General features: G+C 45.9%; 1 protein-coding gene across 1 annotated transcript in view; it reads left to right on the forward strand.

Moving 5' to 3' along the window:
• CPNE7 (copine 7) overlaps positions 1–13,710 on the forward strand; it is a 45,054-nt gene that overhangs the window by 19,207 nt on the left and 12,137 nt on the right. Inside the window, exons 3-10 of the mRNA XM_079988825.1 lie at positions 3,025–3,207; positions 5,180–5,254; positions 5,499–5,573; positions 6,052–6,135; positions 9,029–9,118; positions 10,355–10,453; positions 10,995–11,081; positions 11,929–11,988. Coding sequence (XP_079844951.1) covers positions 3,025–3,207; positions 5,180–5,254; positions 5,499–5,573; positions 6,052–6,135; positions 9,029–9,118; positions 10,355–10,453; positions 10,995–11,081; positions 11,929–11,988 — 753 coding nt within the window. The remainder of the gene's footprint in view (positions 1–3,024; positions 3,208–5,179; positions 5,255–5,498; positions 5,574–6,051; positions 6,136–9,028; positions 9,119–10,354; positions 10,454–10,994; positions 11,082–11,928; positions 11,989–13,710) is intronic.

Below are 13,710 nucleotides of genomic sequence, written 5' to 3' on the forward strand. Positions count from 1 at the left end.
TTGCATCAGTGTTGCAGTATATGCTGCAAAAAAATCCAAGCACCAGTCTGGAGTGGCCCTCTTGACGCTGGTGGAGAGGCAGGGCAGGTACCTTCAGCTTGAGGCTGCCAGCCACCCTGACAATTCCCCCCCCAAAAAAAATAACCTGGCACCCTCACAAAGCCTCCCCACAAAACCTGGGATCAGTGCCTGAGGAATGGCTCATTAGCATCTCATCTGCATTCACCACAGTAACGATTCCACTCCCCGAATGTTTAGGCAAAATTCTATTCCATTTCCATAAGAGCGTCAGTTTCTATCCCTTAAGAAGGTAGGTAGGAGGAGGAGAGGAAGGGAGGGAGCTGTGATGCTATCCGGGTGCCGCAAATAACCAGCCTCAAATAACCAGCCCTCTGGAGCTGGAGATAAAGGGCAGGAGAAGGCACACACTCTTCCCTTCCCTTCCTACCACGAATATCACATGTGCAGATCCTTTCCTTCATCAGAATAATTCCACTGCTAATCCAGGAGAGAGAGAGAGACTGATATTGCTAATGTAGAGAATGCAGGGAACAGGGCCTGCAGATTTGCGGCATTTTCTCCAACATTTCATATTAATTATATTTAAAAAATTGGCTCCAGAATTCGTTTTCTTCTTACTGGAAAAAAGACCTTTTAATTTAGGCTATAAAAGTCCACTGTCCATGTGTGTCTGTGTTTACAAAGCTGTTACCTCTGAAGAACTCTTGGTTTGGCGTTTTGGTTTTTTTAATTACTCATTTCTATTTTTTATATATTCAACATACTCATATGAGCCATCATGTGAGCGTTATTTTGTTTAAACCAAATGGATGCATATAATTTAAAATGATAAAATAAAAAATACAAGGAAACTCAATGTTAATATCTGCAGAAAGCAGCAAAGCAATAATATCCAGCAGAAATAACCAATTGGGGAAAAACAAAAACTGCATCAGTAACATGCTGGAAGTCCTGGACAAGCATAAAAACTCTCTGCCTACCACTGGAAAAACCTCAAATTTGTATGTGATGCAAGGCGGTACACCCCCCCGGAAGACTTTCCATACATGGGGTGCCACAACCACAACTGCCCCCCAATCCCCTGCCTAACTTCAGAAGACAGGGGACCTAGAGGTACGTCTCTGGAGAAAAACGTGAAGCTCATCACTTAGCTGGTGAAGCCCTGAGTTTACTTTCAGTCACAGGAATTCTTTTGAGTCAGGCTGATGGTCCATCTAGCTCAGTATTTGCTTGTCTTTAAGGTGCCGCAGGACCTTAAGGGATGCGGGTGGCACTGTGAGTTAAACCACAGAGTCTAGCACTTGCCGATCAGAAGGTCGGCGGTTCAAATCCCCACAATGGGGTGAGCTCCCTTTGCTTGGTCCCTGCTCCTGCCAACCTAGCAGTTCGAAAGCACCCCAAAAAGTGCAAGTAGATAAATAGGTACCGCTCTGGCAGGAAGGTAAACAGTGTGTCCGTGCACTGCTCTGGTTCGCCAGAAGCAGCTTAGTCATGCTGGCCACATGACCTGGAAGCTGTACGCTGGCTCCCTCGGCCAATAAAGCGAGATAAGCGCCGCAACCCCAGAGTCGGTCACAACTGGACCTAATGGTCAGGGGTCCCTTTACCTTTACCTTTAAGGTGCCACAAGACTCTTAGCTGTTCTGAGTGGCAGCAGATTTCCAGAGCTTCAGACGGAGTTTTCCTAGCCTCACCTCAGTCCTCATGATTTTGAAAAAGAGCTGATTTCAATAGGAACATTGGAAGCTGCCTTCCAATCGTAACAAGCGGCAATCCACAGAAAGAACTGATTGGCGTTTGCTCCAGTTCAGCAGTAAAGTGCAGGTTTTCCCAGGTAAGCTGCCAGGACAAATAATAATAATAAACACCATTTGGACACAGAGTTCTAAAGTCTTCACCTGTGCCTAGAAATGTGGCACAGAAGGAAGTCAGGATGAGTCCTGAGTCAGACCATTGGTCCATCTAACTCAGTATTGTCTTCATTGGCTAGCAGTGGCTCTCCAGAGTTTCAGACAGGGCAGTTTTTCTCTGCCCAAACTACAGATGCCAGGGGTTTAAACTGGGTGTATGTGCTGTACCACTGTGTGACAGCCCTTTCTGAACTAAAAAATAATGCATACATACCCCTGTCCCTTTTGCATTCTGTTTTAACTAGAAGAACAAATGCTTTGGTGAGCGGGACTCAATGATATTTCACCCACAAGACATAGGAGAAGGAGGAAGTGATCAGAGTTGGGTCTGTCTTCACCACAGACTCTGTGTTCTGGCTCAGGGACACCAAATGGTGACTCCAGCATGCAGTGTTTCAACCTCCCACTATAGGCAGTTAATGGCACCAGTCTGCCTGCTTTGCCTGCTCAAGAAACTGGCATTACTCTGGGTGCAGTGACCCTGTCTCCTCTCCCCTTCTTTATAATGTCTACACTATGTTTAGGCTACAGTTCTGTGCACACTTAACTTGTCAGTCAGCTCTGCAAAGTACACCAGTGGGACTCACTTCTGAGTAAGCAACATGCCTAGGATTGCACTGTGAATTTGCAAAACAGCCTACAATCTTTGTTCTGCATTAACTCTCACAGCAATGCTGTGAGGTTTGCTGCTCTTGTTCTCAGAGGCCACAAGTAGGCCAGTGGCAAAGGTGGTTGGACTTGGATCTGATGTCCAGGGCTGGCTGACCCAGGGCATTTTGCTGTCTCAGGCAAAATGGCACCTCCCCACTCCATGAGAAAAATCTAATTGGCCTGGCAGCTGAATCTTATTTTGACACTGGTGATAGAATAGGGTCCTCTACCTGCACTGAGTGCAGCAGACAGACTGCACGGTACATCCATCTGTGTTCAATCCCTGCCCCTCAAGATATGCTGCAAGAGGTAGTTGCCTCGCTCTGCCTAAGAATATGGCCAGCCCTGTGAGCGGCTCATTTCGAAGTTTTCTTTCCAGTAACCCTGAACTTGATATTGCACTCATCTTGAATGTCTGCTTTTCCTCCCATGTGTTCCACAGGTGGACCGATCAGAGGTCATCAGAAGCAACCTGAACCCCATCTTTGCCAAGGTCTTCATGGTTGACTATTACTTTGAGGAGGTGCAGAAACTGCGGTTTGAAGTGTATGACATTCATGGTCACAGCAGCATTGGGACACACGATGATGACTTCTTGGGCGGCATGGAATGCACAGTGGGCCAGGTAAGGAGGGGCAAGTGCCGCCACATGAGGTTGGCGCAAACAGTGGTAGCAGAACAGAACAGCTCTCCTTTGCTCCAAGCGAAAGAAAGGGAAAGAGCTGCATGGCCAATCTGGGAGCCAACAAAAAGGCCCAGTCCTAGTTCAGTATTGCATTGCATTGCATCTATATCCCACCTTTTCTCTGAGGAGCTCAAGATGGTCTATGTGGTTCTCCCTTAATCCTCATAACAACCCTGTGAGGTAGGTTAAGCTGAGAGGGAGTGACCAGCCCAAGGATATATTTTATACGTCAGTACAGCAGTTTGTAACCAAATGAATGCAGACAAAAAAATGGCTAAGGATTGCTTGGATGAACTTGAATTGAGCTGTGCATTGAATGTGAACTGAACTAATAATTCATTTTGCAAAGGGACAAATGTGAACTGGATTCAGTTCCCTTTTAGATATGCTGAAGCTGAGCTCAAACGAAATGGAGTTTCCGAATTCTGCGAAGGCCTGCCATCCACTTTCCTGCTGTGGCTCGTCCACAGCGATTGCCCCTTAAAAGCAAGAAGCAGCATGCGGACTGGAGCTCTCCACACTCTCTCTCCATGGGATAATTGCCAGCCATTGCCAGCCTCCTGTGGCTTTGCTGTGTGGCTCATGTGCAAAAGCAATGATGAGCAAGTATCTTGAGGCTCTGAGCAGCTTCCACGGGTCTGCCTGCTGAGTCTCCCCCATGCCCAGCATGCTGCAGGATTCCCCCTCATTGTGCTTTTTTGTCAGGCAGAACCATTGTGTGACTCACCCGTTTTGGTCCCTGAGCCAGTGCTGAGATCATTTCCCATTAAAAAAAACCATAAGAAGAGCCTGTTGCATCGGACCTATGGCCGATGTATCCTGTTCTCACAGTGGCCAACCAGATGTTTGTGGGAAGACCACAAGCAGAAAGTGAGCACAATAGCACTCTCCCCATTTGTGATTCCCAACAGCTGTTATTCAGAAGCATTACTGCCTCTGACAGGGGAGGTAGGGCATTACCACCAGGTTAGTAGCCACTGATAACCCTCTCCTCCATGGATTTGTCCAATCCTCTTTTAAAACCATCCAGGTTGGTGACCAGCACAGCCTCCTGTGGGAGCGAGGTCCATAACTATGCACTCCATGTCTATGTCTATACTCTGGTAACCTCTAGGTTAGGTTCCTGAAATGTGTTATATGTGGGACTGCCTCAAGCTCCTTCCTGCACCCCAATATGCCAATAGACTCCAACACTCCTTCCAAGTGAAGCAGTGCATCACATGGAGAGTGTAATAACGCATGAGGAATGGTATACTGGGGCCCCTGAGAGCAGAGATAAAAGAGGTGGCGCTTGGTAGTGAGCCAAGGCAAGCGTCACTGGGAAGGTGTCTTGTGGGATATACTTGCGGGATTGTCTGACCCCCATAGTGCCCACTTTTTCACTTCAATCTGTTATAGATGCCGTATAATAGTCATTCCTCACTTGTGCAAAAATTGAAATTCGCAGATTCACAGAGTTGGAAGGCCTCCCGAGTGTCATCTAGTCCAACCCCATTTAACTAAGTCCTGCTCAAAATCCACCCATTGAAATTAATGAACCGAAGTGAGTCATGTCCATTAACTTCAATGGGTCTACTCCTGAGTAGGAGTGGTGTTGAATTTCAGTGTGGCAGCACCTGCACTCCCTGTCTATTGACATCTGGCAGGCACCTTCTCTATACTGCTTTCAACACCAGCTTAAAACATTATTCTTGAGGCAAGCCTATCAACACAGATGTTGACGTGTTTTGATTTCTTTTTAACTTACTGCTCATTTCCATTATCTTTTAAAGGTTTTTGATTGATTGCTTTTAACAGATTTTTTGTGTTCATTTTAACATTTGTTGTGAAGCACCTTGAGTTTTATTACAACCAAGCAACACAGAAAACATGGTCAAACAAACAAATCTTTTCTTTCTGCTTTCCTTTGCAGATTGTGGCCCAGAAGCGGGTGACCAAGCCTCTGTTCCTGAAGTACGGGAAGTATGCGGGCAAGTCCACCATTACGGTGAGCAGCTCGGTCACTGAAGCATACATTTTATGACAGCCTTCTGGCCTCCATGACCTGAGGCCCTGTGGGGATTATGGGTTTGTTTTGGTTTTGTTCTTGTTTTTATAACGTATTTTATGTTTTTATTTTGTATTTTTATGCGGTGAACTGCCCGAGATCTTCAGGTGAAGGGTGATATAAAAAGTTAATAAATAAAATGGCTTCTGACTGGCCTCCCTCTTGAACCTCCGCCCCACAACAGGTGACGTCTGAAGAGATTTCTGGGGACAATGGTTTTGTGGAACTGTTCTTTCGAGCGAAGAAGCTGGATGACAAGGTAACAGGGGCCACAAAGGACCCATCTCTCTCTCTCTCTCTCTCTCTCTCTCTCTCTCACACACACACACACACACACACACAGCAAGCAGTATAGTGGTTGAGCCTTCCCATTTTTAGCCACATTCTGTTGGGAGGGCTGGCACTGGGCTCTTTATTGAAGCACCCGTGGGTGGAGGGGAGCCAACAACACAATACATCTAATTAATTATTATTAAGCACATAAGAAAAACCCTGCTGGATCAGGCCAACTGGATGCCTGTGGGAAACCTGCAAGCATGGATGCCTGTGATTTCCAGCAGCTGATATTCAGAAACATTACTGCCTCTGGCTGTGGAGGCAGAGCATAGTCATCACGTCTTGTAGCCTTCGACAGCCCTCTCCTCCATGAAATAACAGCAGCAGCAACAACAACAACAACAACAATAATAAACGACCTGGCATCAAGATCATGGGACTCAAACCCTCTCTCCCCACAGGATCTCTTCAGCAAATCAGATCCCTTTTTGGAGATCTACCGGATCAATGATGATGGGAGTGAGCAGCTGGTTCACCGCACAGAGGTAAGAGTGTACAGCAGAGGCCAAAAGGTGTAATTCCCCAATACGTTCACTCCTGGCCAGCTGACTGAGAACCCAGAGTGGAATAGAGAATGAGGGTTCAGATCCAGGTGTGTTGCTCCTTTATTCATCTTTGAGCTGGTCCTTCTAAAATCCTGGGGAAATGTGGGGGGCAAGCAGTGAGATAACCTCTTTTACACCTTCCTGAGGAACTGAGAGGCAACTGGAATGTCCTGAATCATGTGCTTATTTACTGGAATTCCACAAGGGCCTTAGAGAGAAATACGGGGGGGGGGGGATGTCCACAGAAGCAGGCTATAAAAGCCCTACTAGCCTTAAGAAAACCACAATAATATTACCATAAGGAGAGAGAAAACCAGAACTGTGCATTCTAAAGGGGGGAAAGCAGCAACAGGGAAATAAACCTGAAACGTAAATGTAGAGACTACAGTAGTTTACCCTTCATAGAGCTACAGTTCCTAGCTGCCTTAACGAACTACAGTTCCTAGAGTTTTTTGGGAGGAAGCCATGCATTTCAAATGTATGGCATGGAAAGACTTCCGGGTTAGCGCCTCCGGCAATGGTGGAATTCCTCTGATCGGGAGGAATTTGCTCCGTGGAATTCAGGGTCTGGCCGCCACGGCGAAGGCGGAGACCCACTAAAAATTGCAGGTGGGAGAAGCCTGTGAACGTGGGATTCGGCTGGCACCTTTTGCGCCTCCCCTACTCGTGGGGAGGCCCGGTTTCGGGGATCCGGAGCGATGTGGGGTGAGCGGTGCGGTGCTTCGAATTGACTGCTTCTTTCACGGAGTGAAGCCGTATTGCTGTTGCCGGAGAGCGCTGACTTTTTCCTGTGGACAATTTGACTCTAAACAACTACCCGTGAGTAGAACGGAAAATTGGATTTTTAAACGTCTTAATTTGGCACTGAAACGGGGAGATTTCAAACAGGAAGTCCGCCTTCCCCTTTTGTAAATAGATTGAAGCAAAGAATTTGCAAGCTAAAGTCTTGGAAAGTCCTATGTAAAGGAATAAACTTTCATCGGCTAAAATCATTAAACCCCCCTTGGAGGCAGGAGAAGAGGGGGAAAATTTTGGATCGTGTAAGCCTGCAGGAGAGAGTGAAGAAAGCTGGATCACCACCAATCTGAACCTGGAAATGGTCTGCTAGTAAGACTGATGTTTTTGGGAAAGTTCATTGACTGTGACAGTTAGTTAAATAAGAGAAATACATTATTTCCATTGTCTCCTTCTGCGTTTAAAAAGGAGTAAAAGTAGTTGAAAATTGAAACTAATCTTACTGCTTGAACTGTGCTTAAAAGGATTGATACAAACAGAAATTGTTTCCTCTAGAGGGAGCTTTTGAAATTGTTACAAGAGCTGGGCTGGTGGAATCTCCAGCTGCAAGAGAAAACCGTGAGATTGACCTTGGATCGCTTGAGAATGTCGACAGAAGAAGCCTTAGTGATTGCACTATGCAAGATAAGTCAGTCATTGGAACAGCTTCATAAGAAGATGGATGTGATGAATATTAAAATAGATATTTTGGGACAAAAAGCGACTAATTTGGGACAAAAAGTGAACATCTATACAGAAACTATTCAGGAACCGATGCAGGAATCTACTTTGACATGCCAAATGGTGGAGAGGGCGAGGGAGAGAGTTGTGGTTGTTGAACCTAGGGTAATACAAGTGGAGAGGGAGATAGCCCCAGCCTTACAGAGGCAATTTGATGACTACAAGTTGTTGCCCTCTATGATTGAATTCAGAGAAAGTCAGATTTGGACTGGAAAAGGAAAGTTGGATAGATCATCTCATGCAGGGATTTACTGACCTTTGGGATCTGGACTTGGGTCAGAAGGAAATTGGAGTTGTGGGGACCTTCAGATTTGAAGGGATTTTGAAACTCGTCCTGAAATATCTTTTGGATTTTAGTTTTAATCACGGAGATGTGGATGACATATCGAGAAGGAATAAAAATATTGCTAGGTTGGAGCTCCCCCGAGACCTACTCTTCAGGATCAAAGGAAAGAAATTAAGAACAAGATCAGCAGAAGACAAAGTATACGAAGAAGACTTGCAGAAGGGACCTGGAAAAGAGTTAAGAGCCTCGGACAGAAGATCACCAGGTTGATGGACTATATGGAATTGACGGAAATGACTGGCAGAATCCGAGACCAGGGAGAAGAGACGGTGGAAGAAGATTGGAAAAAGTTTAAAGTTTATTTATAGAAATATGGTAAAATTAATGAGTGTTAGGAAAATGTTGGAATGAAATTATATGGCTTTAGTAGAAGTGTTATAAGGAGTTAAGTATAGATAAGTATTATAGTATTAATGGAAAATAAGGTTAAAATAAGTTAAGATATTTATATGATAGAAAATAGTGAAAGATGGAAAAGAATTGCTGAAACAATTAATAGAAGTGGAATACAAAAAGGGAGGTGAGAGGAAGTCGAGGAAACAAGGGAATGGAATGAAAGATAAGGCACTGAAATGGTATGATGTATGTTTTTAAATTGTTTTTGTTCTGTTTTGTTTAGTTTAAAGCGTTAATATTGTGTGGTGTATTGTTAATATATTGTATTGTATTGTTTTTTCTCTCTTTTGTTTTTTCTTCTTTTTTCTCTTTTTCTTTTTCTTTTGGTTTGTAAGGTTTAAAAGCAATAAATATTATTTAAAAAAACAAAAAACAAATGTATGGTATGGATGTGACCTCTGATGCAATCCAAGCCAGGAGGTCTTCAGGCAGTTTGGGGAAATGCTCAGGCTCTAGCTGAGGTGAGCCTCCAGGTGAAGGGAGTCAAGAATGGAGGCAGCCCCCTGAGAAGAGAAGTCCATTCTGTAAGACTTTGCTGTCAGGAATCACCAGCCCTCTCCTTCTTGTGCTTTGCAGTTTGTCAAGAACAACCTGAGTCCCGTGTGGGAGCCATTTAAAGTCTCACTGAACTCCCTGTGCAGCTGTGAAGAGAAGCGGAAGCTGAGGGTAAGTCCAAAATGGGAAAGGGGGGGAGTCTGTGACTGGACAGCACACTCAGCACAGAGGCTGACCATGCCAGTAGTGCAGAGGTGAATTCAGAAGAGCAGGGTCCCTTCATGATAGTCACAGCAATGCCCCCTTACTGCCATGCCCCCTTCTAAGATTATACAAGCAATAATTTTTAAATTATTCAATAACAATCATTAGGAATGCATTGCAATGATCAGTGCAGATTTCCATGTGCTGCCTTCCAGCCAGATCTATTATTTAAGTACACGGAATATGCGCAACTTGCGGATCTAGCATATAGAATAAGAGAGCAAGAAGAACATACATTAAAAGAAGGTTGGAAAACGCTTCTTGAGTATATGGAAAATATCAGTGTACAGTTGAAAACACTGGCAGCATTAAGATAAATTCAACAGAGTAAATAATTTTAGATGGATGTAATAGCGGAAAACCAATTGGAATAGTTATTGTAAAATATGCAGGGATGTAAAATATGCAAAGTGAACTGTGGAAAGAGAAGAAGGGAAATCACTAAATATGTTAAAGTATATAAAATGTTTATTTAAAATTCTAAAATAGAAATTATACATATACATATACATACATAAATATATATAATAATAATAAATTTTATTTATATCCCGCCCTCCCCAGCCGAAGCCGGGCTCAGGGCGGCTAACAACATATGAGAGATCTACTATTTTCTGTCCATATAAATGGGCAGAAATACAAATGATCTAGAGTGCTCTAATATCTAGTTGTGGTTTCCATGAAGTTGCATTGTACATAGCAGAACATGCACATATTCTCTTGAAAGGGAAGCACCTTGTGTTTCAGTCTTCCAAAAGGCTTAGCTTTGGAGCATCCAGAACCATCACCACTCCCGCCTCCTCTGTGTTTTTCCTGTGTGCCTTCTCCAGAGTGACCCTAGGAGCCAGTCCTTAGTGGCTGACTCACCTCCTTTCACTCCGATTGGCTCCAATCAGCACAAAGGGTGAGAAGGCTTCTTCTCAGTGGCTAAATTGCTCCCCTTTCATGCTGATGGGGGATTGCTCTAGGGTGCTGGAACTCTGCTGGGACCCTGCTGCAGAAAAAGTAATGGATCTTCGACCCTTGCTCCCAACCCTGGACCATTCCACCACTGGGCCTTGTACCAGAAGGGGGCTTGCTCACCCTTTCCACACACTAAGCAGCTCTCTCCTTTTCTCTTTCTTTTTCTCTCTCTGCATTCAGTGTGTCGTATTTGACTATGACTCCCGGGGCAAACACGACTTCATCGGAGAATTTTACACCACCTTTGAGGAGATGCAGAAAGCGATGGGGGGCAACAAGGTTGGTGTGTGGAGAGGAGTGTGAGAGAGGCCCATGGGGCAGCCCACCATCTGCTTGTAATAGACAAGGGTCCCCCCTCTCATTTTGGGGGCCCCTTGGGGAAGACATGCTCCACAGGGGGCCCCTCTGCCAGTGAGCCAACCTCCTCCCTGCAGAAGGGCTCTTTTCAGTGGGGCCCTGCTGGGGTGGGGACCCTTGGCAGATGCCATGCCATCCCTTGGCACCAGCCCTTCCCACCCACTTTCCCTTTCTTTGTTCTAGACGGCTTAGCGTGAGCATGCCCTGGGAAGGATGCCCCAAGGCTTGGCATACACACAGTCAGGTTCCCCTTTCATTCAGACCTTGCCTGGTCCCAGCTGAGCACAACATGTGTCCAGCACCAGGTGTTGTGATCTTACTTGCTCAGACCCCCACTTGTCTTGATGCAGCTTGCAAGGGAGACACCTGGTATGGGAAGGGAACGCTTGCATTTCCCAGCAGTGCCTACCTCTCATAAGGGCACGGCACACCTTCTCACCTTTGCTTCTGCTCCCCAAATCAGATCCAGTGGGATTGTATGAATCCGAAGTACAAGCTGAAGAAGCGAAACTACAAGAACTCGGGTGTGGTCATTCTCTTAGACTTGAAGGTGAGTTGTGCGGTGGGGGAAATGTACACAGGATGGGACAGTTTTCCTCTGAGAGAAGAGGCTGCACAGTGCCTGGGGGAGGGGGAAATCTACATGGGTAGAGATAGAAGGGCATCAAGACATCTTTGGAACCCAGCAGAAAAGCTGAGCCTTTTGCTGCTGGCTACCCTTTCACTCCCGCAGTCTGGCTGTGTCAGTTTGGTATCAGAGAGTAGGGATGAGGAAGAAACTTGAAACTTGATTCAGTTTGCATTAAAAGGGGAACTGACCCCATTTACACTTTCCTAAACAGTAAGCAAACCAATTCACGGTCATCTTCAAAATTCGCAGTTCTGAGAATTTTGTAAAGTACTTCTCCAAACAAGTAAAAGAGTAAAGCATGCATATAAATGCATATGATAGTGAAAGTAACATACAGATATGCATTACATATGGGGAAATTGCTTTGGAAAAATGTGTACATTTGGCAAAACTGCATACAGGGTTGTATATATTGGGAGGAATTAACACTGAAATGCTGATGAAAACATTAAAAAAACCAAAAAACTAACTGATGTGGAATTGCAGAGAACTGAATCTAAGATTGGAAAAAAATGAGAAATGGAGAGAAAGCAAGATGGAGTATATTTGCCCATCTCTGACTGGGAATTTCTCCAAATCTTTCCCCTCTGGAATCTGGTGGGTTGCTGAGCTGTAAGCAAAGCCAGGTCCTCATTGAATTCTCTCCCCACACACCATCGACCTGGATGTGCAGCCTTAATGGCTGCCTCCTCATGCCTGGAAGACTGCAGGAGGAAGGTGGATGTGCCCACCCATGATATTAGCTAACATGCTCTTTGTCTGAAAGATTCACAGGGTCTACTCCTTCTTGGATTACATCATGGGTGGTTGCCAGATCCACTTCACGGTGAGTAGCAACACTTGCCTTCCCCCGCTGCACAGTGAACCCATTCTAGCCTCAACTGAACATCATAGGATAGTCTGGGTTTTTAAGGCAAGCCTTCTGATGAGTGTGTGTCTTTCACTGGAGGCCAGTTCATTAGGGCAAATGGGGCACCGCCCCAACAACATCAGTCTATGCTCAGCCCTCCCCACCTGCCTGCCTTCTTACTTCCAACCAGTCTAATCAGCCTCCTCCTCCTCAATTACAAGTGTTGTCCTTGTAGAATTCAGCAGGGAGAAGGAGGGTGGGGACAAAACTAGAGCTAGTTGGCTCTGCCAGCCATTTGCTCTGGCACCACCTACTGTTGGGCTCCCTCTCTTCTACCCTACCAGTCCCAATGGGCACCAGCATCAATGCTCAGCCTGGAGGAGAAAGATGGAAACAAAAGCAGAACGTGTTTGCTCTGCCTGTCGTTGGCTCTGAATCTGCCTGTTGTTGGCTCTGTTTCCACCTACTGTTGGCCTCCGTGCCTTCCACCCTACCAGTCTAAATGGGTATCAGCGAGCCCTTGATATTTCCATATGTGAAGCAGCAACATCCTGCCTTTTCACATGCAGCAAATCCGTGGGATCCTGTCACTGTCCTGGATCGCCATGGTTGTTCGAGGTTCAAAAGCATGTTCCACACATTGCAGTAGAACAGAAATACAGAAAACCCTCCAAACACTGCATATGCTCAAAGGCAGTGTCGATCTCAGCAAAGATGCTAGGCTTGTCAACTCTCCTCCATATGGGGATGTCACTTCCCTGGTTGCTGTCGCTAACACTGTTGTAGGATACAGGCTTAGGGTATGCTATCTGCACACGTGTGCGCACAAACAGCCCTTGCCTTGGCAGGCCAGCTTGTCACGTGCAAATCAACCACAGGCTTGGCCAGGCAGTTTTGCAAATGGAGGCTTCTTCAGTGATCCTCCCCCAGGCCTTGGTGAGCTGCCAGGTGGGCATGTGTGGGGAGCAGCTCCTTTTCCTCCTTGGGCTTTCACAGTCCCTGCTGCCAGGCCTTCGCTGCAGCTTCACACAGATTTTTCTCCCTTGAAAACAACCAGCGCCCAGATTGCGTTTTGAAAGAGCAACTCTCCTTCTTGGAGTGAGTCAGATCCTAGAACATTCAAGGAACAGATTGCTGGCTCTCAGCCTCTCCGCTCGCTGGGATACGAGCTGGGAACGATCCCAGGAATTAGAGGCTCGCCATGTCTGGAGGTGCCAAGGCCTGTTGCTTGTTGGTTCCGCGGCGTAGAGGCGAACAGCAGAGCAAGAACGGAATGGTAGCAGCAGGTGGCACAAAGCTGTGCTGTGCTTGGTGCTGCCCCTGGTGGGCAAAATGGGAAAGTGCACCAAGATGGCAGTCCTCCCTTTGAGTTCAAGTCTAGTGGCAAATGCCTGTTTTCAGGAGATATCAGGTTGGGATGGATCCATTCAGCTACTTAGCAAGGGAAGGAGAAGGAATCATAGAATTGTAGCGTTGGAAGGGATCCCAAAGGCCATCTAGTCCAACCCCCCGCAATGCAGGAATCACAACTAAAGAATCCCTGGCAGATGGCCATCCGACTTCTGCTTCAAAACCTCCCATGATGGAGAGTCCACCACTTCTGAGGCAGTTCCACTGCCTAATAGCTGTTGCCATCAGTAAATTCCTCCTAAAGTTTAGTTGGAGTCTCCTTTCTTGTAATTTGAATCCATTGGTTCA

The sequence above is a fragment of the Podarcis cretensis genome (assembly GCF_951804945.1).
Source record: "Podarcis cretensis genome assembly, chromosome: 8".
NCBI classification, from domain to species: Eukaryota; Metazoa; Chordata; class Lepidosauria; order Squamata; family Lacertidae; genus Podarcis; species Podarcis cretensis.